The sequence below is a fragment of the Cicer arietinum genome, chromosome 1 (assembly GCF_000331145.2).
Source record: "Cicer arietinum cultivar CDC Frontier isolate Library 1 chromosome 1, Cicar.CDCFrontier_v2.0, whole genome shotgun sequence".
NCBI lineage: Eukaryota > Viridiplantae > Streptophyta > Magnoliopsida > Fabales > Fabaceae > Cicer > Cicer arietinum.
The window spans coordinates 42,555,132-42,583,004 of record NC_021160.2 but is presented as its reverse complement, the minus strand read 5'-3'; the positions used below and the strand labels follow the sequence as shown (position 1 = coordinate 42,583,004).

The 27,873-nt window shown below is 28.2% G+C and overlaps 4 protein-coding genes across 5 annotated transcripts; 3 read left to right on the top strand and 1 right to left on the bottom strand.

The window, feature by feature from the left end:
- Positions 1-6,666: 6,666 nt before the first annotated feature.
- On the bottom strand, positions 6,667-7,604 carry LOC140918951 (uncharacterized). The gene is made up of 2 exons (XM_073364034.1): positions 7,198-7,604; positions 6,667-7,039 (listed from the first exon to the last, which is right to left on the bottom strand). Exons 1-2 carry the CDS (start codon positions 7,602-7,604, stop codon positions 6,667-6,669), a joined length of 780 nt encoding a protein of 259 aa, XP_073220135.1.
- A 4,290-nt stretch (positions 7,605-11,894) lies between these two features.
- LOC101505718 (uncharacterized) lies at positions 11,895-18,293 on the top strand. Of its 2 annotated transcripts, none has more exons than XM_004488792.4 (9): positions 11,895-12,054; positions 12,147-12,246; positions 12,891-13,071; positions 13,248-13,320; positions 13,410-13,589; positions 14,373-14,470; positions 15,886-15,974; positions 16,234-16,407; positions 17,912-18,293. In XM_004488792.4, the coding sequence occupies exons 1-9, from the start codon at positions 12,012-12,014 to the stop codon at positions 18,084-18,086; spliced, it is 1,113 nt and encodes a 370-aa protein (XP_004488849.1). In that variant the 5' UTR covers positions 11,895-12,011; the 3' UTR covers positions 18,087-18,293. The 2 variants fall into 2 exon arrangements, with proteins under 2 accessions (XP_004488849.1, XP_004488848.1); XM_004488791.4 differs by having other exon boundaries at positions 14,367-14,470.
- A 4,586-nt stretch (positions 18,294-22,879) lies between these two features.
- Positions 22,880-24,985, top strand: LOC101505387 (photosystem II 10 kDa polypeptide, chloroplastic). Its single transcript, XM_004488790.3, has 5 exons — positions 22,880-23,075; positions 23,251-23,309; positions 23,846-23,901; positions 24,251-24,303; positions 24,751-24,985. The coding sequence occupies exons 1-5, from the start codon at positions 22,928-22,930 to the stop codon at positions 24,843-24,845; spliced, it is 411 nt and encodes a 136-aa protein (XP_004488847.1). The 5' UTR covers positions 22,880-22,927; the 3' UTR covers positions 24,846-24,985.
- Positions 24,986-26,397: 1,412 nt separating this feature from the next.
- On the top strand, positions 26,398-27,159 carry LOC140918949 (uncharacterized). The gene has a single exon (XM_073364031.1). The coding sequence runs from the start codon at positions 26,398-26,400 to the stop codon at positions 27,157-27,159; it is 762 nt and encodes a 253-aa protein (XP_073220132.1).
- Positions 27,160-27,873: the final 714 nt, after the last annotated feature.

The following is a 27,873-nucleotide window of genomic DNA, read 5'->3' as shown; positions in this document are numbered from 1 at the left end:
GATTAACAAACCCATGTTGTTGTTGCATGTGGCACGTGTTGCGTGTGCCATTGTCAAACCATATATTCCCCACTTTTGCCCGTCATGAATTCAAAAATACTATAAAATAAAGTCAATTACAACGACTCATTAATTAAATGTGCTTTTCTCTAATGTTTTTGTACATTCTTGACATATAGCCAATCTTACAATTACCCTAAATAGGCTTTATTAATGTTTTCGTACATTCTTGACATATCGCCAATCTTTCGATATAATACCCTTTATAATATTCGATATTGATATTAAGTTTAATTGTTATGTCTTTTCATTTAAACGTACTTTCATTTATATGTCGACATATATATTATAATTAATTATAAACATTATTTTAAATTTTTTCACATCAATATATATAGATTTAATCCATTGATATTACTGTAAAACAATCTTATTTTCAATTGAGGTTAATTGGTATATATATACATCGTTAAATAGTGTGTGCATGAAGCAGTCATAAAATGGTGTGTGAATTTCACACTTGCACCAATTATGAGAGGATGACGATGATCTCCATAGGTTGACTATCACATGAGGCACCTAAGTCTAACTTTGATTATGGCATGTTGTCTTAGGACATCTTACACATTCTTACACATTTACAAATTACAACCCAAGAATATTCTTCACACAAATAATAGAATATCACTTCTCTTTTGACACCTTAGGATTACACCTAAAAAGTTAAAAATAAAACAAGTAGCTAGAGAAAACAATAGTTTAGATAATTAACCAATTGAAGCACAAGATATAACTGAAATTACGTGGAGTAAAAAATTCTCAAGAAACATATTAGTATGTGTAAAATAAATTGAAAGTAATGAAAAATAATTTTGACAAAATTTCAATGTATAATTTAGTTGTTAATTAAATGAGCTTGCAGAAGCCTCTTATTTATATAGAAATAGGGAGACCCATTTTACATTTTTAATTAGGTTATTCGTTTGTCGTCAATGAAAATATATATTCTTTATCATAATCGATTTTGGCTTTAGTTAAAAAAACACGATGTCGATTTTACATTGTAATCTTCGATTTTTTTCATGTATATCTTCTCTTTTTTAAAAAAATCTCCATTATATGATACATTGAAATTTATATATCAAAATGCTCTACTTTTATGACTTTTAAGAGATAGCATCTCTGCCCTGCGACTACATGAATAATGATTTTTTTTCTTCCTACATGCGACATCTATAACCTTCAGTTTGATTTTAACCTCTCAAAAATATTAAAATTAAAAATTAAAAATTAAAAAATTAAAAAATTATAGATAGTTGCATCTCCAAGATACGACCTCTTATTGTAGAAAAATAATAATTATTCACGTGGTTGCAGTATATAAATTTCAATGTATGGTATATCATAGAGTTTTTTAAAATAAGAGGATATACATAAAAAAAAAATTGTAATCTGATATGGCCATTAATATTATAATAGTCCTAAATTTCTTAGTGTTTTGGTAGAACTAAAATAATGGTGTAGTAATCTCCGTGTACTTTTTGTTGTAAAATCATTCGTAATATGTTTATAATTAATTTTCTTTCTAAAATAATTTTAGATAGAAATCAAATTATTATTTAACCTATTTTGTTACGTACTAGATCACAAATAAAATTTCAATAATTACAAGTATATAACATGTCTCTAAGCAGAAAAAACGATAATATATATAATTAATGACTCTTTTTATAAAAAACAATTGAGTTTTAATTTAATTAACAAAAGTTGGTGTATTTAAACATATCAGTGTATTATAAATTAACTAGATCACAAAATTGGTGTATTATATATTGTCTCTAGAATATGAAGTAGTAATAATTTTATTTTCTAGCATTACAAAAATAATTAAATATTTTTACAGAAGATAACATCATAAAATTTGATTTTGATTAAATTATTAAAATATTTAAAATGACTTTTGGATATTTAAATAAAATTTCATCATCAACATCGTGATTGCTATAATAGAAAGAGAATAAGAAAAAAGAATTAAAAAAATCTGATTGGTTGGGAGAGACACATAGTGAAACTCTTTTGGATTGATGATAACACAGTGAACACATCAAAATTAAAGAGTGATAAAAGTATCAAGAGATATTAAAGAGATAATCGACTACATAATTGAAATTTAGATTAAATATATTTATCTCAAATTCTTTCGTATGACATATTCTTTATTTGTTATTTTGTTCAAATACTTTTTATTTTTTGTTGCACTATATTTTTCAAAAATAAATAAATTGTTTCATAATATTTTTTTCTTAAAAATTTATATTTATTTTTTTATAATTATTCTGCTTATTATTCAAAAGTTAAATAGAAATTCAAGATTTAGTTTTACTCCTCAAATTTTCAAAGGAAATTACTCAAATAATCTGAAATTCAGTCAAAAATAAGTAAAACTATTTAAGGATTTTTCCTACCAATATCATACTTGGATACTCTTTGATAAAAAAATTAATTTTTCATTTAATATAAAATTGAGAAATTTATTTTTAATTTACAATTTATGCGTCCTGAATTTTAATTACATAAACCATAAAAACTACAATTTAATATATCATTTTTTAAATTAAAAATATATTTTTTATATTATATAAATAAATTGTGTATATTTTATACCGTTAAGACCGTTATCTTAAACACAAATTAGAATCACCACTATTTAATCAACTATGGAGTTACTTCAATATTCTCATCACAAATTCTCAACATCACTATCATTAATCATATCTCATCACATAAACTCATCACAATTTTATAGCACCACTATCATCAATCATACATTATCATATTGACTTATCACAAATTTATAACATTATTATTATTAATTATACATCACCATAATCACATAAATTTATCAAAATGAATTCACCTTTTATTATCACATCACATAAATCCATCTAATCAAACATATGCACCAAATTTATTTGACATCTCATATCACAATAATATCAAATACCATACATTTAACGAAATTAAATTAAATATCACAATAATATCAAAGGTCACACATTTAACGAAATTAAATCAAATATCACAATAATATTAAATACCAACAAAATTAAATCAAATATCACAATAATATCAAATGCCACACATTTAACAAAATTAAATCAAATATCACAATAATATCAAATGCCACACATTTAACGAAATTAAATCAAATATCACAATAATATAAAATACCACAAATTTAACGAATCAATCAACGCCTTATAAGTATTTCTTTTCCACATTTTAATCTCATAATTTTCATTTTGCACATTAATTAATTTATCACTCAAAGGGCTACTGCCGTACGTAGCGAGCTCCGGACGAATCGTTGAAAAATACGGTTTTCCCGTTCATCTCACAATATATTATACTCATGAGTTCATACGCTCTCTCACCTCTTACCTTATTTCTATGTTTTCACACACGAATGCGGTTCCACGAGAAAACAATTTTTGTTCTTTTACTCTTTGTCTTTCAATTGATCTAACTCGACAGTTTATGAGTAAACGTCAAAATTAAATTATGCGAAGACACTATAAAAACCAATTTCGAAATTCGGTTAAGGAAACTTACTATAAATCAGAAAAACCAATTAGTGGATAATATAACCGCTTTTAACATGATCGTTTGACGTTGGTTTTACTCAAATCGGACTTACGGTGAAGGAGATCAGTGCAAAATAATGAATTTACCAAACGGAGAAGTCGAATATTTTAGAGAGAAATTAGATGGTTACAAATTTGGGAAGATGTGTTTAATTGACTAGCTAAATGAATGAAAGAAGATACTTAAATTTGGACGAAAACGGAGAAAATTTTCTGAAATAGTTATCGATTATGGTGCCAATTATTTTCCTTTTTCCTCCAAATGCGTCTGCCCTCTTTTGTTTTATTTGCGTATGCTATATTTCCTTCTTTCTGTTTCCAATTAAAATTCTTGTTTTTTTATTTATTGTTCAATTAGGGTTTACTCTTGCATATGGGTTACTCTTTTATTTTATTTATCTATTTTTTTTAAATAAAACAAGCAATTATCAAAACTATTTTTTTACACAATTTAATTACTAAAATATTACAAATATTTCAAAACTAATATTTTATACAATAAAGTAATTAATTTTTAAAATACATTAATAACCAAAATTCTCATATTCTAAATAATCACTATAATAATACTTATCTTTTCAAATACTCAAAAAAAAAAAAATTATAACCATAATTAGAGAATAGTCAAAATTATAAAATAAATAAATATAACATCAACACTTTATATTAATTACTAAATCATAATAAATACATATAAAATCACAATATCATAATAAATATATAAAAATAAAGGAAATCAAACACAATATCACTATTATCCCAAAATAATTATTTATAAAATAAATAAGTAAAAATATAAAATAATTATAAATAATTGAAATATAACTACGTGCACATTTAACATCAATCAAATGCATTGTAAAATATCACTTTAATTGTGTACACGCATATACGCGTAAAATCGCCAAAAATCTTATTCTTTAAAATATTACACTAAAATATTATTTTGAAAAATATACAAAATATAATATCTGTTATTTAGATTATTCATTTAGTCCATTATGTATAAAAGTAGCACATCATCTAAAACACCCATATAACGAAAACTAATCACGAAATTTATCAACATGTATTTTAAAATAATTTTAACACCAAATTAATTATTTAAATAATATTTCACTAATAAAATAGTTTATTATAAAATTTAGGGTGTTACAATCTGCATCCCATAACCTTTTTTCTTTAGGTAGAGACATTATGCTCCAAGCTTGATTGGCTTCTAAAGCTGCCAACTAGTCTGCCATAGTCTTTCTCCATTCTTCATATTTTACAACTTGATGGTAGAATCGAGGTTCGTAAACAACATTGACATGTAAGAGGTAATCCCTGTAAGTATTAGATAGTTTAGAGTAAGTGAGATGATTTTGTACATGATTGCAATATATTCAAGACAAACATAATTATGAAGATGATGAGGAGCTCTGTGCACTCTAGAAGATCTTCTTGGTAGATAAGGAGGAGCTGTAGGTGGCTGATATGTGGGATTAGTATCATTAATAGGAGTGGTGGTGGAATCATTGTGATCTGGAATAGTGTGATGGAAAGGATCTGGTGCATCAGTAGAGGGCGTGTTATGATGAAAAGGGAAGATATTTTCATGGAAAACAACATCTCTAGAGATAATGAAGGTCTTGGCAGCAATGTCATACAACTTATATCCTTTGTAGCCTAAAGGGTAGCCAACCAAGACATATGGCTTGGCACAAGGGCTGAACTTGGTTCTGCTTTGAGGAATGGTAACTGCATAGGAAAGACATCCATACACTTTAAGATGATTGAAATTAGGGACAACTTGATAAAGAAGCTCATAAGGGTTGCATTCTTCAAGACTGGTGAAGAAGTCCTGTTGATGATGTGGACAACACTACTAACACAATCACCCCAAAATTTGAGAGGAATATGAGATTGGAAAAAAAAGTGCCCGTGCTACATTGAGGAGGCGTTGATGCTTTCTTTCAACAACTGAATTATGTTGTGGCCTATAAGGGTATGAGAACTGGTGCTCAATGCCTAATTCCTGCAAAAACATAGTGAAAACCAACTCCTTGGCATTGTCAGATCTAATGCATTTCATGGACTTACTAAATTGAGTGTGAACAAAAGAGAAAACTGCTTCATGTGGTGAGCATTATTAGACTTATGTTTAAGCAAATATAACCAAGTAAATTTGCTATAATCATCCACTATAGTCAAAAAAATATGCGCGACCATCATAAGTAGGTTGGGCTAGAGGTTCCCAAATATCACAATGAATGAGATCAAAAGCATGAGTAGAAAAATTATTATGATCATCAAAGGATAATCTATGAAATTTAGCCAAAAGACAAACATGACAAGAATGAGAAGAAAAAATTGGAGCAATTCTAAAATTCATTTTATTGCCAACAAGTTTTAAAACAACATCAAATACATGTCCCAAACGAGAATACCATAATTGGTATTTAAGATTGTCAACATAATTTGTAACATTAGGAAAAACAAAAGAAAGTAAAGATGCATCAACATGAGCACACTGATTTGTTGTATCACCAATAGTTGTTGGAGAAGTATGGGCATAGAGATATAAGCATTGCTTCATATCACCCTTGCCAATCATCCTCTAGTGTGTTGACTCTTGAATCACAAAATGATTAGTGTGAAAAGTGAGAATGTAGTGGGAGTCCTTAGTCAAAGAACTAACAGACAAAATGTTGACCATGAAAGTAGGAATATAAAGAACATTGCTAATTTAAAGATTGAGACTTAAAGAAACGCAACCAATATCATGTACTTTAACCTAAGCTTTGTTGGGAAGGGTAACAAAGGTGTTAGACAAAGAGGCATAAGAAGTAAAAAAATTCAAATTAGTACAAATGTGAGATGTAGCACCCGAGTCTACAATCCAAACATTATAAAATAAGGAATCAAGACTAGGCATAGAACAATCCATGAAGTGATTATTAAAGAAAGAGCAAGAGATACCAATTTTCTCCTCTGAATAATTTTGAGTAGGAGAGGCTACAAGATTTAGATGCGCTTGAAATCAATAGATTAATTGTTGATATTGTTGGGAATTTAGTTGAGGAGGTTCAGAAGAGCCAAAATTAGAGTCGACAACTTGATTGATTGAGTGAGAAGGCTTAGATTGGTTGATTGATTTGTAGCATGTAGGAAAACCATGGAGTTTGAAACACTTGTATTTAGTATGTCCTAACAGGCCACAATGAGTGCATATAGGACGATATTTTTTTCCTTTGGACTTTGGATTCTTGGTTTGGACAACACAAGCCATTGCAGTTTCAGAAGGAGGTTGAGAAGACCTAACTTGTATTTGTTTGTCGTCTTGAGTTACAATGGCAAGAACACGATTCAGATGAGGAAAAGGATCACTCAACAAAATCTGACCACGAACATGGCTGAAGTCATCATTGAGGCCCATGAGGAAGGAAAAAATGTACTCGTGATGCAAATAATAGACCAAAGGTTAAACATTACCACAATGACAAGAATGAATGGGACGAAATTCACTAATTTCCTTCTAAAGAGCTTTGAACTTGGTAAAATAATTGCTGACATATGAAGAAACTTGAGTGCAAGAAAGGAGATCTTTTTTAACTGAAAAATGTGAAGCCCATTGTTTTGATGAAATCGCATGTGAAGGTTAGCCCAAATCTCAGAAGCAGAGTTTGAGTAGATTGTGGAAGCTTGAATTTCTTTTGAAACAAAATTGAGGATCCAAGAGGCCCCAATGCTATTGTTGCATCGCCATGCAAGAAATTGGGGATCGTCTTCAGCAGGTTGCACGATGGAACCGTATGCAAAACCTAATTTGTTGTGACCAATTAGCGCCATCACCATGGCACGACACCAAGAACCATAATTTTCCCCTATAAGGGAATGGGTAACAAGCACAAGACCAAAATTATTCAAATTGGAGATGAAGAAGGGATTGACATTGTTGTTGTTGTGGGGATCCTCCATGATGTGAAGAAGAATAAAAAAGAAAAAAAACTATATTACTGCTGATACCATATTGAAGTTTATTATATCATGAATGAGAAATTTTGTTGAATATATTACTAAATTGCATTAAACGAGATGTGAAAAAGATTATAAAAAAAAATTATATTCTTCTGTGTCCATCTAAACAATCCTCTCTCTCTCTCTCTCTCTATATATATATATATATATGCACTTGCACTATAGTAAGAAAACATAAAGTAACTTCCTAACTAACTTGTTTGTAACTTTTTATGTAATTTATCTTAATTGTGTAACAAACTAATTGAAAAATACTGAAAAATTAGAACTAACTTAATAGATTTAATTTACTTAATAACTCATAGATGAAAATGGAGCAATATGTTCAATAATTTTGATATTCCTTATAATTAATAAATAATAGGCCACTACTTTTTACACTAATGTTTCTATCAAGTCTAAAGTGTTATTCAAAGAGGGAAAAGTGTCCAAATTTTAATAAGGTATGTGAAATGGAAAAAGCGTTGAGCCTGGATGTGCATACAGGAGGATATATGGACTAAATAGGAAGTAATATTCCAAATCAATTGATGCCAAAATCATCTTGTTCTCGTGAAAATTCAAAATTTCAATGATAAATCTACTCACTTTTGTGCTACTTCTAATCATGAATGCATCACATTATTTAATAGAGCAATGGGGAATGAGCCATATTCTATTTGCTATTATATTTGATAGTCAATGTGTTGACTATCCAAGAGAAAAAGTTAGAGTAAAATATGTAAGAAAAATGGAGATAAAAAAATAGTTTTAGAGTAAATTTGAGAAGTTAATTGATTATTTTTATTTTTAAATAATAAGATGAGTGTCAAATATTAGTACTTGGGGAGAATAAATATTATTATACATTTATGAAACTCAATTAACTTTTTAGAAGAAAAAAAGGACAATTTACTCTCTCTGACCCAAATACTATTCTTATTCACCTGAAGCCATATGGGCTCTAGCTATATGTTCTACATATCAGCCCAACTCAGAAAATTAAGCAGAAAAATAGAGATTATTTTTCCACCTTACCTATATTTCAAAAAGTACACGTAGAAAAAATACAATTCTTTTTTCCTCTTAAACATATAAAACTCGAACCAAACTCACTTATCATACCTCTTTAAAAATGTTAATCACAATGAATAAAACTAATTTGTTCTTCATTAGTTTTGTTTGAATCAAATTTCACAAGAAAATATTACGAAAGTCGAATCAATTCAAATCTCTTATTTATTTATTTATTTATTTATTTTTTATTAAAAGTGGTATTTATTCTTTGGAATCAATAAAAATTTTAAAGTGATAAAACTCAAATAATTTAGAAATAATTATGATAAAACTCAAATAATTTTAAAGTGAGATGAGAGCAATATTATTTGATGAATAATTTTATCCTTCAAATAAATTATGTGTTAAAAAATCATCAAAGGTTAGTTAAAGATTTTCCAGAGCCTACTATTTAAATTATAAATATACTTAAATGATGAATATAAAATATTTTAAATTATGAAATTTTATAAAATTAAATAAAGTTTAATTTTCATACACATCAGAATTAATCGTATGTGTGATTTTAGAAATAATTATGATAAAACTCAAATAATTCTAATAATCTAATAGTTGTAATTGATTACCAATATATAAACACTTTAAAGTGACGATGTATAAAATAAATTCCATTAAATATCTATACCTATATATTAAAGGAATACCAATTTTTAGTATAGTATTATTCTTTTGATTTTATCTTTTGTTTAAATTATTATATTTATAATTTTATTTCTTCTCAATTAGATAACAAATTAATTTATTGATAAAAGAAACAATAATAAATTTATTTAAAATATATATTCTATAGTATAAAAGATACTAAGTTTTTTATTAACTTTTTCTTCTAATTTTATCGTTTATTTAACTTATTTTATTTATAATTATTGTTAGATCAAATTTAGTTAGTTAGCACTTTCAACTTATATGAAAGATGGTAGAGAATAGTATTTGATGAAATTCTTAGGGTAAGCTCTAAAACACTTTATTGTATTTATAGACTTCCAATCATAGTGTAAGTTAGTTATACATCAATTACAACTGACTTCAAATTATTCAACTTACAACATTGGCTTGGTGATACAACATTTACTATTTCAAAGTTTCTAAAGATACAACATTTACTATTTCTCTTAATTCTCTAAGCTTCTCAATCTTCATTGGCTTGGTGATGATATCAACTTCTTGCCTTTTAGTATTGCAATGAGCTTTATCAATTTTTTCTTTATGTACTTTCTCACGGAAAAATAACTCACTTTTGACAATAGGAGAAAACATTGGTAGAACTCTAGCCCTTTGTGATCTCATCTTTGCATGACCTTAAACTGGCTCTACATCTGCATTTGGAACTTTATTTGGTGATATATCAATGTCTACATCAATTAGCAAAATTGATTTTGTTTTCCATCAATATACTTTATAAATTTGAATAAATTATTGTAACATTTTAGTAAAATAAAGTAGTGAATTCATAAATAAATAAATGAATTTGATTTATATATATTGTCACTATAAAGAGTTTTTATGCGTTCAATCAAATCACAATCTTTAGATGAGTAATAATATTTGATTTTTGTTATAACTACTTTTAAAATCACGCACATATATTGATTATAATGTGTCGAAAGTGTAAAACATTTTATATTATCGATGGATGAAAATTAAACTCTAAAAAAGTAATATATTTTTTTGACGGAAAAAAATGATATATATAATTTAATTTATATGCACTGTCAGTGTAAACTTTTTTTATATCATCAATCAATCACAACTCTTAAATCGTTAATAATATTTGACTTTTTTTCGTAATTACTTATAAAATGACTAATATGATTTATTATGATTTACCGAATGTGTAAAAAAGTTTACATTGTTAGTGCATGAAAATTAAACTCATATATATAATAGACAAAATCTCTTTCTCTCGTCTCTTAACTTAATTTCATATAACAATTCAATTATTTATCTTTTTCCTCCGATTTGGTGCTTTATTTAATTTTAAGTAACAATTTGATCATTTAGGTCTTAAAATGTCAATTATGTTATCCATTTTTTTTTACCTAAACTCAAAAAATTCTTCAAACTCTTCAAACAAAACCCATAAAATTCATTACCAATTTTAAGAAAATTTATATATTCATCAATTTCATAACTCAAATATTCAAATAATCTCATATCTCCATATCTAACAACAACAACACCAAATTTATCAAATAAAAAACTCATATTTTAAGATTTGATCCCCTAATCATCAGGACAATATCTTCTTCTTATTTCAATCATTCTCCAAATCAAATTCTTAACCTAAATCTTAAAATTTTCATTCTTTATTTGATGAATTTGACGTCGTTGGAGAAGAAAATATGAGTTTATTTGAATATTTGATTTTTAAATTTTGTGAAAATTTGGATTATGTTGAAGATGATAATTGATTTAATAGGTTTTGTTTGAAGATTTTGATGAATTTTTGGAGTTTCTATAAAAAAATGATAGTAATGTTGACATTTTAAGACCTAAAAAATCAAATCGTTATTTAAAATTAAATAAATAATCAAATAAAAAAAAAATAACTTGAAGTTAAGAGATCACATAAGATATTTTATTTATATAATATTTTAGAATTAAAAAATATACATAGTAAATATAAAATTATTTTACCCTAATCAAATAACAATTCACTATTTTGCTCCATCACTCCACCTTTATGCAGTTATTTTGAATTTGATCATATTATATAAAAATATAACAGTTTTTATTGTATGTTAGTGTAACACAGAAAAAATTATACATATATTTATAGATATCCATCATCCACATAAATATGCCTCAAACTAAATGGGCCACTCACCCATTGGGTTTAGTGGTTCTTGCATTAGTTAAATGACTTGTTCGTTGGGATTAAAAGGATCCTATTTAAATTATACATATACTTAAAAAATGGTGTATATTAATAACGTGAGACAAAACATATGCAGAATAATTTCACAAATGTCTAGTTTATTTAAGTTACTAATTAAAAAAAAATTAGTAATAAATATTAAAAATAGCATTTTCATTACCCACCTAATTTTGTGATTGTTAATTTGCAAACATCAATTATATTGCATTGCATGGTGATAATCTTGTTCTTAATAGAGAAATTAGTATTAGTGTAAATTTCAATGACAATGACCCATTGGAAAAAAGGAGCTTGCAATGCAATGCAAAGCAAAAGCACTGCCATGAATATTTTCACTGTTACAACTACTTCCCTTTCAAACCCAACCCTTTATCTCTCCTCACTAACTACATTTCTTTCACAACCCATTCACAATGAGTAACACAGCCTTCAAGGTTGCTGTCTTGGGTAGTGGAAGTATGCATCATATTTTACCCAATTCTTCATATCTTTTTTTGATTTTATTGATCTAATATTTGTATGTAATTATGATTATGAAATGGTTGCAGTTTCAGGAGCAGTTTGTGCATCAACTCTTGCTAGAAATGGAGTTTCTGTTACACTCTTTGACTCAGCTAGAGGCCCTGGTGGACGCATGTCCCAAAGAAGGTTCTTTTTTTTTTTTTTTTTTTTTTTTTTAAATGGGGTTTTTCCCCTTTTTTAATTTAATGGGGGTTCTGTGTAATTATTATTGTTATATCCATTTGGATTATTAGCATTTTGACGTGGTGTTGTCAATTGTGGATCGCACAAAATAGGGATTTGATCAAATTATTAGCGCGGCTATAGCCACTATTTGACAATCTTTTGTACTAAATAGTATATTGTTGAACAATACCTGATTTGCTTAAATTCTGCTATACTATATGGCCACTATTTAACAACAATGTTCAGAGACAATTTTTATATTTTATATATCATTGGTACAGAATTTTGCAGTTTCTTTCTGAAAGAATTTATTTATTTTTATTTTAATTTGGGTGTTTTTCATTGGTATATTTGATTATTGCATTGATCAGGGAGAACTATTATGTATTTCAATTTCTCAGTTTAGTAGCATGTAGCTTAATCTCTTAGTATCCATTGTTTGAATTGAAGCATTGTTTGAAAGCAAGTAATATATTCTTTATTTGGTCAAAGAAACAGTGATTGTATATAGTGATAATTACTTTAGTTTTGAAATCCTTTTCATTGGCTTAGTGGTAATTTGTAAGTGGGTCCTAATAAGTTTTTCCTATTCTCTGGAAATTCAGAGAGAAAACTGAAGATGGCAAGGAGCTGCATTTCGACCATGGTGCTCCGTTTTTCTCGGTTAGCAAGCCGGAAGTGGTCCATCTAGTTCAAGAATGGGAGTTGAGGGGTCTCGTAGCTGAATGGAAAGAAAAGTTTGGCTCATTTGATTTTCAAACCCTTAAATTTGACAACTTAGAGCAGGTTGACAAGTATTCTTCATATGTTTAAATTGATTAAGCAGTTATGTTTCTTCCATTTTTAACATCGGTTATGTACTCATCGAAATTATGTAGAAGACATGACAAGTAAAGAATCCTAGTGCATTTGTGATCAAATTTATTAGAATAGTGTTTTTCTCTGACTGACATATTTTTTAGGAAGGATTAAGCAAGAGATTTGTGGGTGTTCCAGGCATGAATTCTATATGCAAAGCATTATGCAACGAGAGTGGTATCTACTTAATTATTTTTATTAATTTACTTTTGTTGTTCAGATTTGACTCTAAACCACTCTTATTATTGTAATTTCTTATTTGTTAGGTGTGGAAAGCAAGTTTGGTGTGGGAATTGGAAGAGTTGAATGGTTGGAAGATGAGAAATTGTGGTCATTGATAGGGGTAGATGGACAAAACCTTGGTCAGTTTAAAGGACTTGTTGCATCAGATAAGAATATAGTTTCTACGAGAACCGCAGAAGTTACCGGTCGGTTGCCACCACTTGGTATGGATATGCTTTCTAGCCATCTAGAGAACAAACTAGCTTATATATTTGCTATTAAATTATTTACTGAATGAAACTGGCAAAAGCAACATAAGTGATTGTAGAGGGTAGCAGGTATAAGCCATTTTCTATGCAAATAATCTTGATCCGTAGTACTGTTCTTATTTTGGTAGAAGAGCATTTTCTACCACTTTTTCCTTGAATTGCTGATTAGCTATTGTGAAAATGGGAGATAATTTTCTGAATATTATTTCAAAGTTGTTAATAAAGTACAAACGCTAGTATGGTTATATAGGCTACTCTAAATCTAGCACTACTGATTAGTGGGCGGAATACAATTATTACAGATAATTACAAAATATTTTCTATTTACAATGGTTATTTTGGAAGGGTATTGTCCACCATAAAATGTTGCTATGAAGAGGATACAAGTGTAGATTAAAAGAGGCTTTGATGAATAATGATTTCACAACTGTTTTAACTGTATCATCTCTCTTTGGTCTTCTTGCTGCATCTTTTTTTATATATGTTATCTGATTTTGGTTGTCATATTTTATGCTTCAATGCGAAGCCTTGTCAACCATTTTATTTCTATCTCTGGAGGAAACAAATGACAACATTTTTTGGCCTCAGTTGATCCATATCGACCCCATTTACTTGGGGTATACTGGCTTGGCTGTTGTTTTTGTATAGATTCAACTTAAACTTCAACTTGATGAACTTGGAATTATGAAATATATTTTGAATGTTTTACACTCACCTATGGAATCTGCGAAGATGCAGATCTGAAGTTGCTGCCTGAGTTGTCAGAAAAGTTGCACAATCTTCCTGTTAGGCCATGTTTCGCAGTAATGCTGGCATTTGCAGAGCCTCTATCATCGGTATGATTAAATTATACAACTCAAGAACTGTCATTATATTCTATACTCTATAGTTTGCTAATACATGAATTTTATATGGCCCATTTGATTTTGGACCCATTTCATCTCATGCTTGGTTATAGCGCGATGATTCTTTATTTCCTGTTTTTTTATTGTAAAGCTTTCATGTTTTATTCCTTATTCATTTTCACACTCATGAAGTTATGGAGCTTGATATCTGTTAGTAACGGTCATTTTAATATTGGAACTGCTATAATAACTGTTTTGTAACTTCCATTTAATTACTAAATAAATAGAGAATAAGGGGAAGGGATAGGGATTAGGTATTTTGTATGTTGGGTTGCTTTGGGAGAGACTAGGCTCTCTAATTCCTAGAGGATTATGTTGGTTATTAGTAGTTTATTATTCCTATTGCAGCAAGTGTAATTTCCTATAGAATTGTTATATCAATAATAATATTCAGTTTATCATTCTATCCATTAGTCTCTTAAATACCAGTTTCTAACAATATCCTGTATGAAACAACTGAAAATTAGTTTCGCAGGAATAAGTCTGTTGCAATATTTTTTAACACTCAAATTCAAAAAGTATGTTGATAGTGTGATAAGAGAGCAGGTTGCTGGACCAGGAGTAATCTTGGACAAAGAACTCTAGTATTTAAACATAAGTTGTACCCTACAAACAGGGATGGTTATATGCATGTTTAACCACAATTTGGGCTATTGCACAGGGCCCTAAATATATTTTTTTTACTTATAAATAAAATGATGTTATTTAAATACAATATGAAGACTTGGTTGATGAATTTGCTTCAAAAAGTGTTAGAAAGAGGACTCTTTTTAAATAGCTAGAAGGTTAATACTAGCTTGAAGTTTTATTTTGATATTATTTACAATTTACTTATTTTGATGAATTTAAATAAAGTTGTTTGAGTTTTTGATGTTTCACTCGGTATAAATATAATATTTTGAAATAATTTATAATTATTAAAATTTCATTGTTATATTAGGGGCCCAATTTTTTAGATTTGAACAGGGCTTCCAAAAATATTAAGACAACCCTAGCTATAAACCCTAAGCTTGAATATAATACTTAGAAAGATATTGCAATCGCACTGCAGTCAGAGACGTAGGCATAATTGGCTGAACTCTGTGATCAAATATTGTGTATTGTCTGTTTGTGTTTTTTGATTTTTTTTTTTAATCGGAATTGTTTTTCTAACAAAGTATAATGTGGACTGCCTATTACAATGTAAAAGATGGGATATTTATCCTAATTATTTTTGTGTAAAGATATTGCATTTATAATCAAGTTAAGTTAAAGCTTGGCTATTTAATCTTCCATGTAGAAGTAGGAACATTTCTTGTGATGTAAAATCAAGGATCTTAATCTACAAAATTCAATTCTATGTTCAGATTCCAGTTAAAGGCTTCTCAGTTAAAAATTCTAAAGTTTTACGCTCGGCTTACTGTGATAGCAGCAAGCCAGGCCGTTCTGCTACAAGGTATTTGGTTAAGGTTACATTACTCGACCATATATATATATATATATATATAGATTAGTTGTTATGCACTATTTCACACATGCATCCAATCAAATCACACCATAATACAACTTTTTTACATTAATTCCCTCCACAAATGTCTACAATAGAGATATGATTGGACACATGTATACAAAACTTTTACTCAGATAATACATACAAATTAAAGGGTGGCATCCTTACTCTACATTGCTTAAATGTTGGCATCGTTTTGTTACAGTGAAAGATGGGTTCTTCATTCGACAGCAGAGTATGCAGAGAATGTAATTGCTCAAGCGGGGCTCAACAAGCCCTCAGAAGTTACATTGAATAAAGTGGCTGAAGAGCTTTTCCAAGAATTTCAAAGTACAGGGGCTAACATATCACAGCCCTTTTTCAAGAGAGCTCATAGATGGTAAGTTACTCCGAGTTGACTGCTATTGCAAATGTCATGGACTTATGTAATATCGCTAGCGTTGCATTTGATCATTTGAGCCTGAGACTTGAGAGAACTATCTCAAGTTCTAGACTATAGTCTATGTAACACTGACACTTCGCTGGATAGTGGATGTTGGTTCATCTGTGGTTTTCTTATAGTACTCCTCTTTGTTGAACCTGCTATAGCAGGTTAAGTAATCGGCTAAGTCAGCCCCTTGAATACTTGAAGTCATTCATGCTCATATCCTTGGAGCCCATAACCAAATTTCACTCAGAGTCAAATAACTGCCAAGTTGGATTCAAAATAGTATCAGACTTCACACAAATCATAGTTAATGGATACTAATTATTTGAACACCTAAAAATCATGTATATTTGAACGCAGTTTGGATAGTTAATAGATATCATGTATATTTAAACTTCTAAAATTTGTGCTTAATGAAATTCCAAATTGTGATTTATCGCAATTTGTTGATGGTTAATGAGTTGTAACACCTTGTTATATTCGCTAACCATCTACTGAATGTAATTAGTAGTATATTTAAACTGCGTTAAAGATCCAAATTGTTAATTTTGTTTGTCTAAATATCGTTTCTCCTCTTAAAAGGTTCACAGAACATTCAGTCTCACAGATGGAAGTAAACCCCGAGATCATGGCATTAAGGCATTTTAAGCTATCAAACCTAGCTAGCTTATAAATCATCCTGAACAACGACCTTGATCTGTTGCAGGTTAATTTTAGTTAGTCGGTTACTTAACCTGTTGTAGCAGGTTAAACAAAGTCGTCCATGTTTGGACCAGGTGCATGTTAAGGGGACCCCTTTCTTCTTACAATGATTTGATCTATGCATTATTTCTGCTTGCATTTGAGGTAATATAACATCTGTGCATGAGAAGTGTGTGTTTAAGATAAGCATATAATAGTTACTGCCTAGTTAATGGATGAATACTAACTTTTTAGATAGCTCTAGCAACTGAATAGGTATAGGATATAGACATGTGCACAGAAAGGGCCATTATGTATCACATTTTTCTTTTCTAACTACTTTGTTTTGTTTTCCTTTTTCTTTTTTTACTTTTAACATCAGAAACCGTAGAGAATAGAAAAATAATTATAATTACTATTTGTAATACTATTATCTAATGCATATTTAGGCTTTGTTTGGATAGACAACTTAATTAAGTGCTTAGTTATAGCATACGCACTTATCACATAAGTGCTTATAATGTCTAAACAATATTTGTAACATAAGATATAATAAATTCAATCCATTTTCATATACATTATAAACTATTTTCATAAGCTATCATAGAGAGCTTATATAAATAAGCTGAAAACGACTTAAGCACATTTCATAAGCTCTCTGAAAATTGTCACACAAGTGCCTTTGCCAATAGATAAGCTCAAGTAAGTCATTCCAAACACGTCCTATAATGAGAAGTTGAGAACTATTTTGTAATAATATTGGTTGGTTTTGTAGGGGGAGTGCATTTCCAGCTACTAGTGTTGCACCAGAGGAAAAATGTCTTTGGGACAGAAACAAGAGACTAGCCATATGTGGTGACTTTTGTGTTAGCCCTAATGTTGAAGGAGCCATACACAGTGGATTAGCAGCAGCTTTAAGGCTTAAAGATATTAGTTCTAGCTGTTTATAGTTCAAAGATTGAAGCCTTTCAACATTATTATCATTTCTATTTCTCCAAACATGGGAGTGTTTTAATTCGGGTTTAATACTTGTGGAATGTTAATACTGAAAACTCTGTTTTCATTACTGAATAATTGTCACACTTTGTGTGTACATGATTAAACTCAACTTAATTATTACAAAGAGAGGAATACAATATATATAGCATTGAGACTAACAGGATCAGTTACTAACTGATGTAATCAACCCTTAACAGAAAACTAACTTAGTCAACAGTAAGAAACATGTGCTAGTTATTTTACAAAAACTGAACTAACAAAGTCTAAGCTATATACTCTAATATGGAAAAACTTGTTTAATATTTCTTCAAGACATCGATGTATTATATTACTAATAGTGTGTTTGGAAAACCAGTGACTTGGCACAGACGGTGAAGCTAGCTTTTGGTTCGACGTGCAGTACTTCTGTGAAAATTAGAGTTTTCAAATATGGTAAATGTTTGTGATGCAGAGGATGGCCAAATCTACTATATAGCTGTGAATTTGTGGTCATGCTATTGTTGAAAATGCAAGTATTGAGTTAAGTGATGATATTATATAATTTATACACTCATTACCTTAATATTTTATATGCATCTAATATGATTTATTTGGTTTTTCCTGTAATAACTTATCTCATTTGATACTGATTAGTCATAGTTAATTTGGCCATGAGATTTTCAAGAAAAGGAAGAAAAAAGTATATCACAAACACCTTATCCTTCAAATCTCAACATTGTAATGATTATGTATTGTAGAATACGCATATGGATGGTTTGAGTCCAGTGGTTATGTATTGTATAATACATAATGGTTATGTATTATATCACAAACACTTTGATCCAAAAAACTCAGTATTTGTTATCCATTATATCAAAACTTAGTAGTTATTTTTATTATTTTTTTTGCCTAATATTGTAGAATACGCGTGGATGGTTTGAGTCCAGTGTGAGTAAAATCGACTTGAACCAAATAGTTTAATTCAGATCAATCAAAAACAATATTAATGATTGTTAATTTGTTCTCTTAATATGACAAATAGATGTAAATGCCTGTACTATAACTTCAAAGTTAAAATTAAATTTGTATTCAATTATGGTATAAATCTTTTTTCTCTATAAAATATAACCCACGTTTTCTTCCAATTTGAATTTTTTTAAAAGTTGGATGGTGATATTTTTTATGTATAAATAAATCAATTTGACTTAAAAAAATATTTTAATATTTATAAATTTTCAAGTTTATAAGAATAATTGATTGTAATAAAAGAAACAAATTGAATGAAAATTGAAAAGTTTATAATAAAATATGAGTGCTTTTCACTTTAAAAAATATCATTAAAAAAAATGAGTGACTGTTTATTTATATATATATATAAATATTTTTTTTGTTTTGCTTTAAACATTCGATCATTATAGGTAGAATGCTTTCTTCTTATAAAAAATAGAATATATATATTTTGTAAGCATTGAATCAATATAATATATTAAAATAAACTCCTAAAATTATATGTTGATACATCATAATTTTATATGTCATGTAACACTAATTTTGCCATATCATTCAATCTAGAATTCATTCATTTTTTATTTCACATTCTACTAATTCTTTGTCTATATCTCTATAATTAAAAAAACGACAATAAAAATATAACTCTCATTACAAACTTGATTTAATTATTTATTACTTTTTTAATTCATTGCATATAAATAACTCACAATATTTTAATTATATTTTATTAATCAAAATGTAGTAACGGTAAATTACCACAAATATATAAAAACATAATAATGACATGAAACATCAATAATCAAACTTATGCACAAACAATCTAATGAAGTTTAAATTAAAATAAATAAAAAATATTAAAACACAAACATTTAAATTAACAAACCTTTGCACACACAAAAAACAACAAAGAATATTTTTTTTTTAAATAAAAATGTTAAATTATACATTAAGTATTTTCAAAGTAATATACAATTTATGTTAATTTTCTTTTTATTAGTGCTCAAATACATATTATATTCCTTTAATACAAAGAAAGTATTTGTATATATAAATTCTTCATGAAAATAAAAACACTCATTTCAAAATATTAAATTTATAGATTGGATGAAGCATAAATCAGAGCCTAGTTTTAATTAACGATAAAAATATTCAAAATCAAGTAGTGATTATTTATCATTCTCAACATTATTTCTTATTTTTGTTGTAAAAAATAATACTTTGAGTTTATTCATTATATACAGTATCCAACAAAAAAAATTAAATCAAAATATTTTTGAAAGAAATACATGACATAACACCCCTAATTAAGAATTAGTTATCGAAAATTTAAGTGGAAATGAGACATAAAACATAAAATATAAGAAAAAATAGTTCATTCAATTCGTCAAAAAAATAATAGTACTCAAGATAAAAAGTAAAACAAAAAAAAAAATAAGGATCGTATAAAACCAATGCTTATAAATATATCTCAAATTAATAATTGGAAAATATATATTCTATTTTTTATAGGAAGAAAGTATTCTATAATGATTGAATATTTAAAACAAAACAAAATGTATATAAACAATCACTCATCTTTTTTTAATAATATTTTTAAAGTGAGAATCACTCATTTCATTTAAATCTTTTTAATTGTGTATACAAACCCTAATTCATCTTTTTTTAATCATATTTTTTAGAGTGAAAATCGCTCATTTTTCCTACATTTATACACCATTATCACCTTCAATTTTTTTTAAAAATTTATACTGAAAGAATATTTTACATATAACACTTGCGCAACGTGCGGATTATATATATATATATATATATATATATATATATATATATATATATATATATTTAAACATTGATTTTTATATGATTATTATTTATATTTTACTTTTTATCTTAAATGTATTATTATTATTTTTTTTACTAATTGAATGTATAATTATTTCTTGTATATTATATTTTGCGCCTCACTTTTACTTATGCTTTGAATAATTATTTTTTCATTAGAGGTGTTATGTTACATGTTTTTTTATAAATATTTGATTGTATCTTTTTGTTTTTGGAGATTGTTTATAATGAATAAATTCAAAGTACTATTTTTTAAGAGAAAAAAGATAATATTAAAAATAATAAGACATGATTACTTGATTTTGATTATTTTAACTGTCAAATGAAACTATATTGTGATGTATCCTTTAGTGAAAAAATAGAATATATACCTAAGCACCGATAAAAGTAAAATGTACACAAACTTTTATTACTTTAAAAATATCCAATGTATAGTTTAACATTTTTATTTTGATAAAAAAAATATGTTTTGCTGTAATTTTTTTTTGCAAAGGCTGATTTGTTTGTTTTAATATTTTTCATTTATTTAAATTTAAATCTCATTTGATTATTTGTGCATAATTTTTATTAATTATTTTTAAGATACGATGATTATACTTTCATATATTTTATGGTAATTTAATGTTTGGTATATTTTAACTATAAAGGTATGATAAAAATATTGTTATATATTTATATGTAATGACTTATTAAAAATAACGATTAATAAAATTAAATTTGTAATTATAGTTATATTTTTTAATCATATCATTTATTAAAAATATAGACAAAGAAATAATAGAATGAAGAACAAATAATGAATGGATTCTAGATTTGCGTCATATTATTGAGTGATGTAACTTAATTAATGTTACATGATATATAAGAATGTGATGTATCAACATAATAATTTGAGTTTTTTTAATATATTATATTAATTTATAAATGTATATTCAATTTTGGTGTAAAATTTTTTCTCTATAGAATTTTTTTAAATTTATTTTAATATGCAAAACTTACATGTGGTATTTTTGAGTTAATATGTATGCATATATGGATAACTAATAGTAATTCACTAATTCGTTTGTTAACACATCAACTTAGGCATGTTTGGTAAAAATTGGTGAATGTCTGATAAACTAACAGATGGCATATGGGTTTGTTTTTTTTTTTTTTTTTTTCTTTTTATATCAGAGACATGAGTTTAGTTGATTGTGGATAAATTATCATATTAAATTTTTAAATATTCTATAAAATTAGTGGTTGAAAATAAATATTTCATAATGATATAGAATATTTTTTAAAATTTAATTAATATTTAATTTTTTTTTTCAATTAAATAAAATAATTATAATAAAAATGAGAGAAAAAATGATGTTATGTATTCTCAAAAACTAATTGAGCTAAATCGAAAAAATACTATAAATTAATAAAAAGAAACATTATAAAATCGTGAAAGAGTTATTACAGAATCTACTTTGATCAAATAAGCTTATACATTATAAACCAGCGGTTTAGCATTACAAAACAAAGCCTTGGACCCCACTTTAAAGAAAAAAACATTAGTCCATGATCGACAAGTTTTGTAACATTATTTGAGATCCAAAATATATATACGAATTTTTAATTAACTTTTTTCTCTCTGATATTACTAATTAATGGAAGGTTTGAGAACAAAAAAAAAAAAATCACTTTCACATTTTTGTGTGGATGATAAATAAATAAATAAGAGAGAATATCCACGTCTGTGCCTCAAGATGAGTATGAAGATTCTATTTGTTTTCATATGCTAAAATAAAAATAAAAGGTGAAAATTTAATCTCATTTGAGATAATGTTTGCACTACCATATCCTCCACAATACCACAAATTACATGCCACGTGGCACAAATAAAATCACCTAATTGAAAGTGAGTAGTCTTTATTATTATGAGAAGAGTAAGTTGTTTTGTTTCCCATACCAAAAATCAAAGAAAGAAAAAATGGCATCTTCAGTAATGGCTTCTTTGAGTCTGAAACCAACCCCTTTCACAATTGAGAAATCTTCAGTGAAAGGACTTCCTTCAATTTCAAGGCCCTTCAGAGTTGTGGCCAGTGGTATCAAGAAGATTAAGACTGACACACCTTATGGTTAGTTAATTAATTAATTACAACCTATTTTCTTATATTTCATAACATGCATACATTCATATATTATATATATATATATTATGATTATTTTTTATTATTATATTTATCATAACTATTTTATATACACTTCTAAATATAATCTTTTTCACATTCTAATTTTTTTTTATGATTTCAGGAACTGGTGGTGGCATGGACCTTCCCAATGGACTTGATGCTTCTGGCAGGAAACAAAAGGTTAGGAATTGTGTTTAGTTATTGATTTATTTTTTTGCATTTAATTATATTGCTTATGATAGTATAATATTTTTTTTACTCATAATAGTATTATAAATTGTTCTTTTAGTATGATATTTTTTTAACAGAATATTTAGTAAAAGCATCCCTATTTGGTGAAAGCATCTGCTACCTGATTACAACTTAATTAATAGTAAATCTTTAATTTAATTCTTTAAGTATAACCCTGTCTTCTAACTAGTTTCATATATGAGAAGATAAGTAGTTTATAAAGTATGTGAAAATCAATTAGGTTAGTCCCTAACACCTTAATCATAGAAATTAATTAAACGGATTTCATATAATTTAGAGGACCAAATTGATAGTTTATTCTTTAATTTTTACATTTATTTATTCAAAGGGGTATCCAAACATAAAATGGTTGTCACAAGTAAAGTGAATTTTATATAAAATTTAATGAATTACATAAAAGGAAAAGAAAATATTTAATTAAATTAACTTTCATAGCATCTTCTAACTTCACAACTTCAATTCAGGGAAAGGGTGTTTACCAGTTTGTGGACAAATATGGTGCTAATGTTGATGGATACAGGTATATATGTTACATTTTTTGTGAATTCTAGGTTCAGTTTTATACATATAATATCATACTAGCTAGGTGAAAGAACTATTTCATGAGAGGATCTATCAAAATTAAACTACTATGGTCATTCATGATTCATGTATAATTGTGTAGTCAAGACTAATGTCGACTCTCGTGTTATATATACATATACATAGAAGTACATCTTCAAGTATTTATAAAAGAAACTTTGGATTAGAGATTAAGTTTGTGCTATTTAAATTTCTTGATATTGATGTTTACTTATTAATTATTTTCATGCAATTATATAGAATTTGAACTACTTATTCAAATTGTATTTGTTTGATTTATTATGCAGTCCTATCTATGAACCCAAGGACTGGTCTGCAACCGGTGACGTCTACGCCGGAGGTAAGAAACTTGTTATATTTTTTGGGTAAATTTGATGTCTTAAATTCACTCTAAAAAACAATAGCATGAATTGTAGGGTTTTTGTTTCTCTTAACCGGTATTTTAAAACCGTTTGGGAACAAGTCGGTTTTGTTTGATTCGTAGTCTACTTTAAATCAAACCATGATTGATTCAACCGATTTTTATGTTGCATTATTATTTATTAGATTTTGAGTTCAACTCTGATTAAATCAATTGAACAATGACTCAGAGGTCTCGTTAATTCAATATTCAGTCTGATTTTTAAAACATTGCAATTCACAACTGATGAATAATACCAATTGTTGATGTTATATGCAAATCTATCTCTAAACTATTTTGGTTATGATTATACTATAACAAAATTAAATGTGAAAGAATAATTAATTTTCCTAGAAATAGTATGATAAGAAATTTTATAAACTGCAGGTACGACTGGGTTGGCTATATGGGCAGTAACTCTAGCTGGTCTTCTGGCTGGTGGTGCACTTCTTGTCTACAACACAAGTGCTTTGTCACAATAGACTTTGCTAAGTTCATATTTAAGTTGTAAAATTATTCCATGTAACTCTAAGGATATATTCATCAAATACTTGTGGACATAGTTCCTTCTGTTCTATAAATGTTGTATGGATTTGAAAAAGAATCATCTTTGTTTATATAACCATGCATCTTCATAAGGTCACTAAATATTTCTATATAAGTTAATCTCATGAAATATGCATAGTCTTCATTGACTATTTATTCTAGGTTGTAACATAGTAGACTACTAATAAGATTTATTTTCAAGAATAAAAATAATTATTTTGTAAGTTATGCAAGTCTTAGGAAAATCTTAGTTTAATATTGTTAGAGAATACCATTATACCAAATTGTTACAATTTTAATTAAACAAAAAATTCAAAAACTTCATGTTGCTATTGCACAAATTTTATAGGAAGAGGTAAATAAAAAAGTTTGGTGCCCACAATTTTTTTCTAATTTGATGCAACCTCTCATGAATTCTGTTTATAATGCCAAACCAATCAAATATATGAGTGAGTTGAACACTTACTGAGAATTATTAAGTGCACTTTTATAATAAAATAAAGTGAACCAAGCATCTTGAAAATATTAATTGCAGGCATAACAGGATCTTGATTTACCTTATAACCAGCCTAGGGAAGTATCTAGGTGCCAATATTGCTCTAGGTAAGATCTAGTAGAGGCCATTTGAATCATATTATCCAAAAAGTTCAGAGCAAATTGAGAAGCAGTAGTGTCTAAATTTGGCTGCAGGATTACTCTCTCAAATTGGAGATGGTTCCACGCAATGTGGAGTTATTCTCTATTGGATCTCATTCTTGTTAAATGTAATTCAAATTGATTTGTAATTAGCTAGTTAGAATACAGTTAGAATATGGTTAGAAGTTAGTTAAGTTTGTTGTAACTGAATCAACTAAAAATTGTTTCTATAAAAGCCTTCAAAATCAAGAACAGTATGGTAATGCTTAAACATAACATTATCCAGACTGTCCAGATTGATAATCAATATTCGTTTTTCTGACTTTCTGTTTTTCTTCTCTTTTCTTCTCAATTTCAATTCATCTCAAATATACAACCTGTTCCAACAATTGGCATCAAGAGCTTGGGTTCTAAACCTTGGGAAACACAAGTGCAAGTGTGAGGGGGAATCAAAATTGGGAAACACAAGTGTGAGTAAAAGAAGACATGAATGGAGAAGGATTTTCATCGAATTTGCCAATTCTGGATGGGAAGAACTGGGAGAGGTGGTCTGCATCAATGAGATCGTTGCTGGGAGCTCAAGAAGTATTTGAGATTGTTCAAGATGGCTATGAACAACTTGGTGTGAATCCAACAAAAAGACAACAAACAACTTTCAAAGATTGAAAGAAAAGAGATTGCAAGGCATTGTTCTACATCCAGCAAAGTGTGAATTCAAACAATTATGAAATGATCTCAAAGGTATCTACATCAAAAGAGACATGAGATATCTTGGTGAAGTATTACACGGGTGATGAAAAAACCAAGAAGATCAAACTTCAAATGCTAAGAAGAAAGTATGAATTACATCAAATGGAGAACAATGAGAATGTGACTGACTATTTCAATCGAGTGCAGACAATCACTAATCAGATGAAAGCCAATGGAGAAGTGATGACTGAGGTTGTGATCATTGAAAAGATTTTGAGGACACTAACACAAAGATACGATCACATAGTGGTGGCTATTGAAGAATCAAAGGACCTTGATACAATGAAGTTGGAAGATCTACAAAGCTCCCTAGAAGCTCATGAATTAAGGGTAAAAGAAAGAGATGAGGCACACACACAAACACAGGCACTGCAAGCTCAGATCAGCAAGAAGTCCAATCAAGATGGAGTAAAAAACAAGAAATGGAAGGGCAAGTCAAGATGGCACCAGAAACAGGATCAAGATGAGGAGGCTGGAGGTTCAAGAAGTCAACAAAACAGTGATAATAAAAGCAAGAAACCATCTGGCAAGAAGAAGTTTGACAAAAGGAGGGTCCAATGTTATAATTGTCAAAAATATGGGCATTTTGCAGATGAATGCAGATCCAAGAAAGAACAAAGAGATGATGGTGAAGTTCAATTGGCCCAGGCAGACAGTTTTGACTCAGATGAAGTGTTACTGATGGCTTCTACAAGCATGGAGGATGACTGTCCAGGATTGTGGTACCTTGACACAAGGTGCTCGAATCACATGATTGGCCATAAAGATTGGTTTGTAAGTATTGATGAGAAGGTGAAAAGGGAAATCAGATTTGCAGATAACAGCACAGTAACAGATGAAGGAGTTGGCAAGATCTTGATTTAAAGAAGGGATGACAAACAATCTTTCATATGTGATGTGTTGTATGTGCCAAATATGAAGAACAATATGTTAAGCCTTGGACAATTACTGGAGAAGGGATACTCTATGAGTATGGAGAATGGACAAATGAAGATGTTTGATAGTGCCAAGAGGTTTATCTTGAAGGCACCATTGTCCAATAACAGAACTTCAAGATTGAAATACAGATCAATGAAAATCAGTGTCTTGCTGTAGAAATCAGGAGGGAAGACTGGCTATGGCACCAGAGATTTGGACATCTAAATTTTAGAAGTCTTCAAATGTTGCAGAGTAGTGATATGGTCATAGGAATTCCAGAAATTCCAGTGCTAAAGGAGATATGTGAAGAATGTTGTCAAACCAAGCAGTATAGGAATTCATTTAAATCAGAATTACCAACTAGATCCTCAAGAATGATGGAGGTAATTTTTTTCCTGATGTTTGTGGTCCATTTGAAGAAATGTTAGTAGGAGGTAATTACTACTTTGTACCATTTATTGATGATTTTACAAAGAACATGTGAATATATCTAATCAAAAGAAAAGAATGAAGTGTTTGAGATACTTAAAAAATTCAAGAGAATGGCTGGAAAAACAAAGTGGTTCTAGTATAAAAATCATCAGGACAGATGGAGGAGGAGAATATAATTCTCATGAATTCCATGATTTTTGTTAAAAAGAAGGGATATTGCATGAAGTG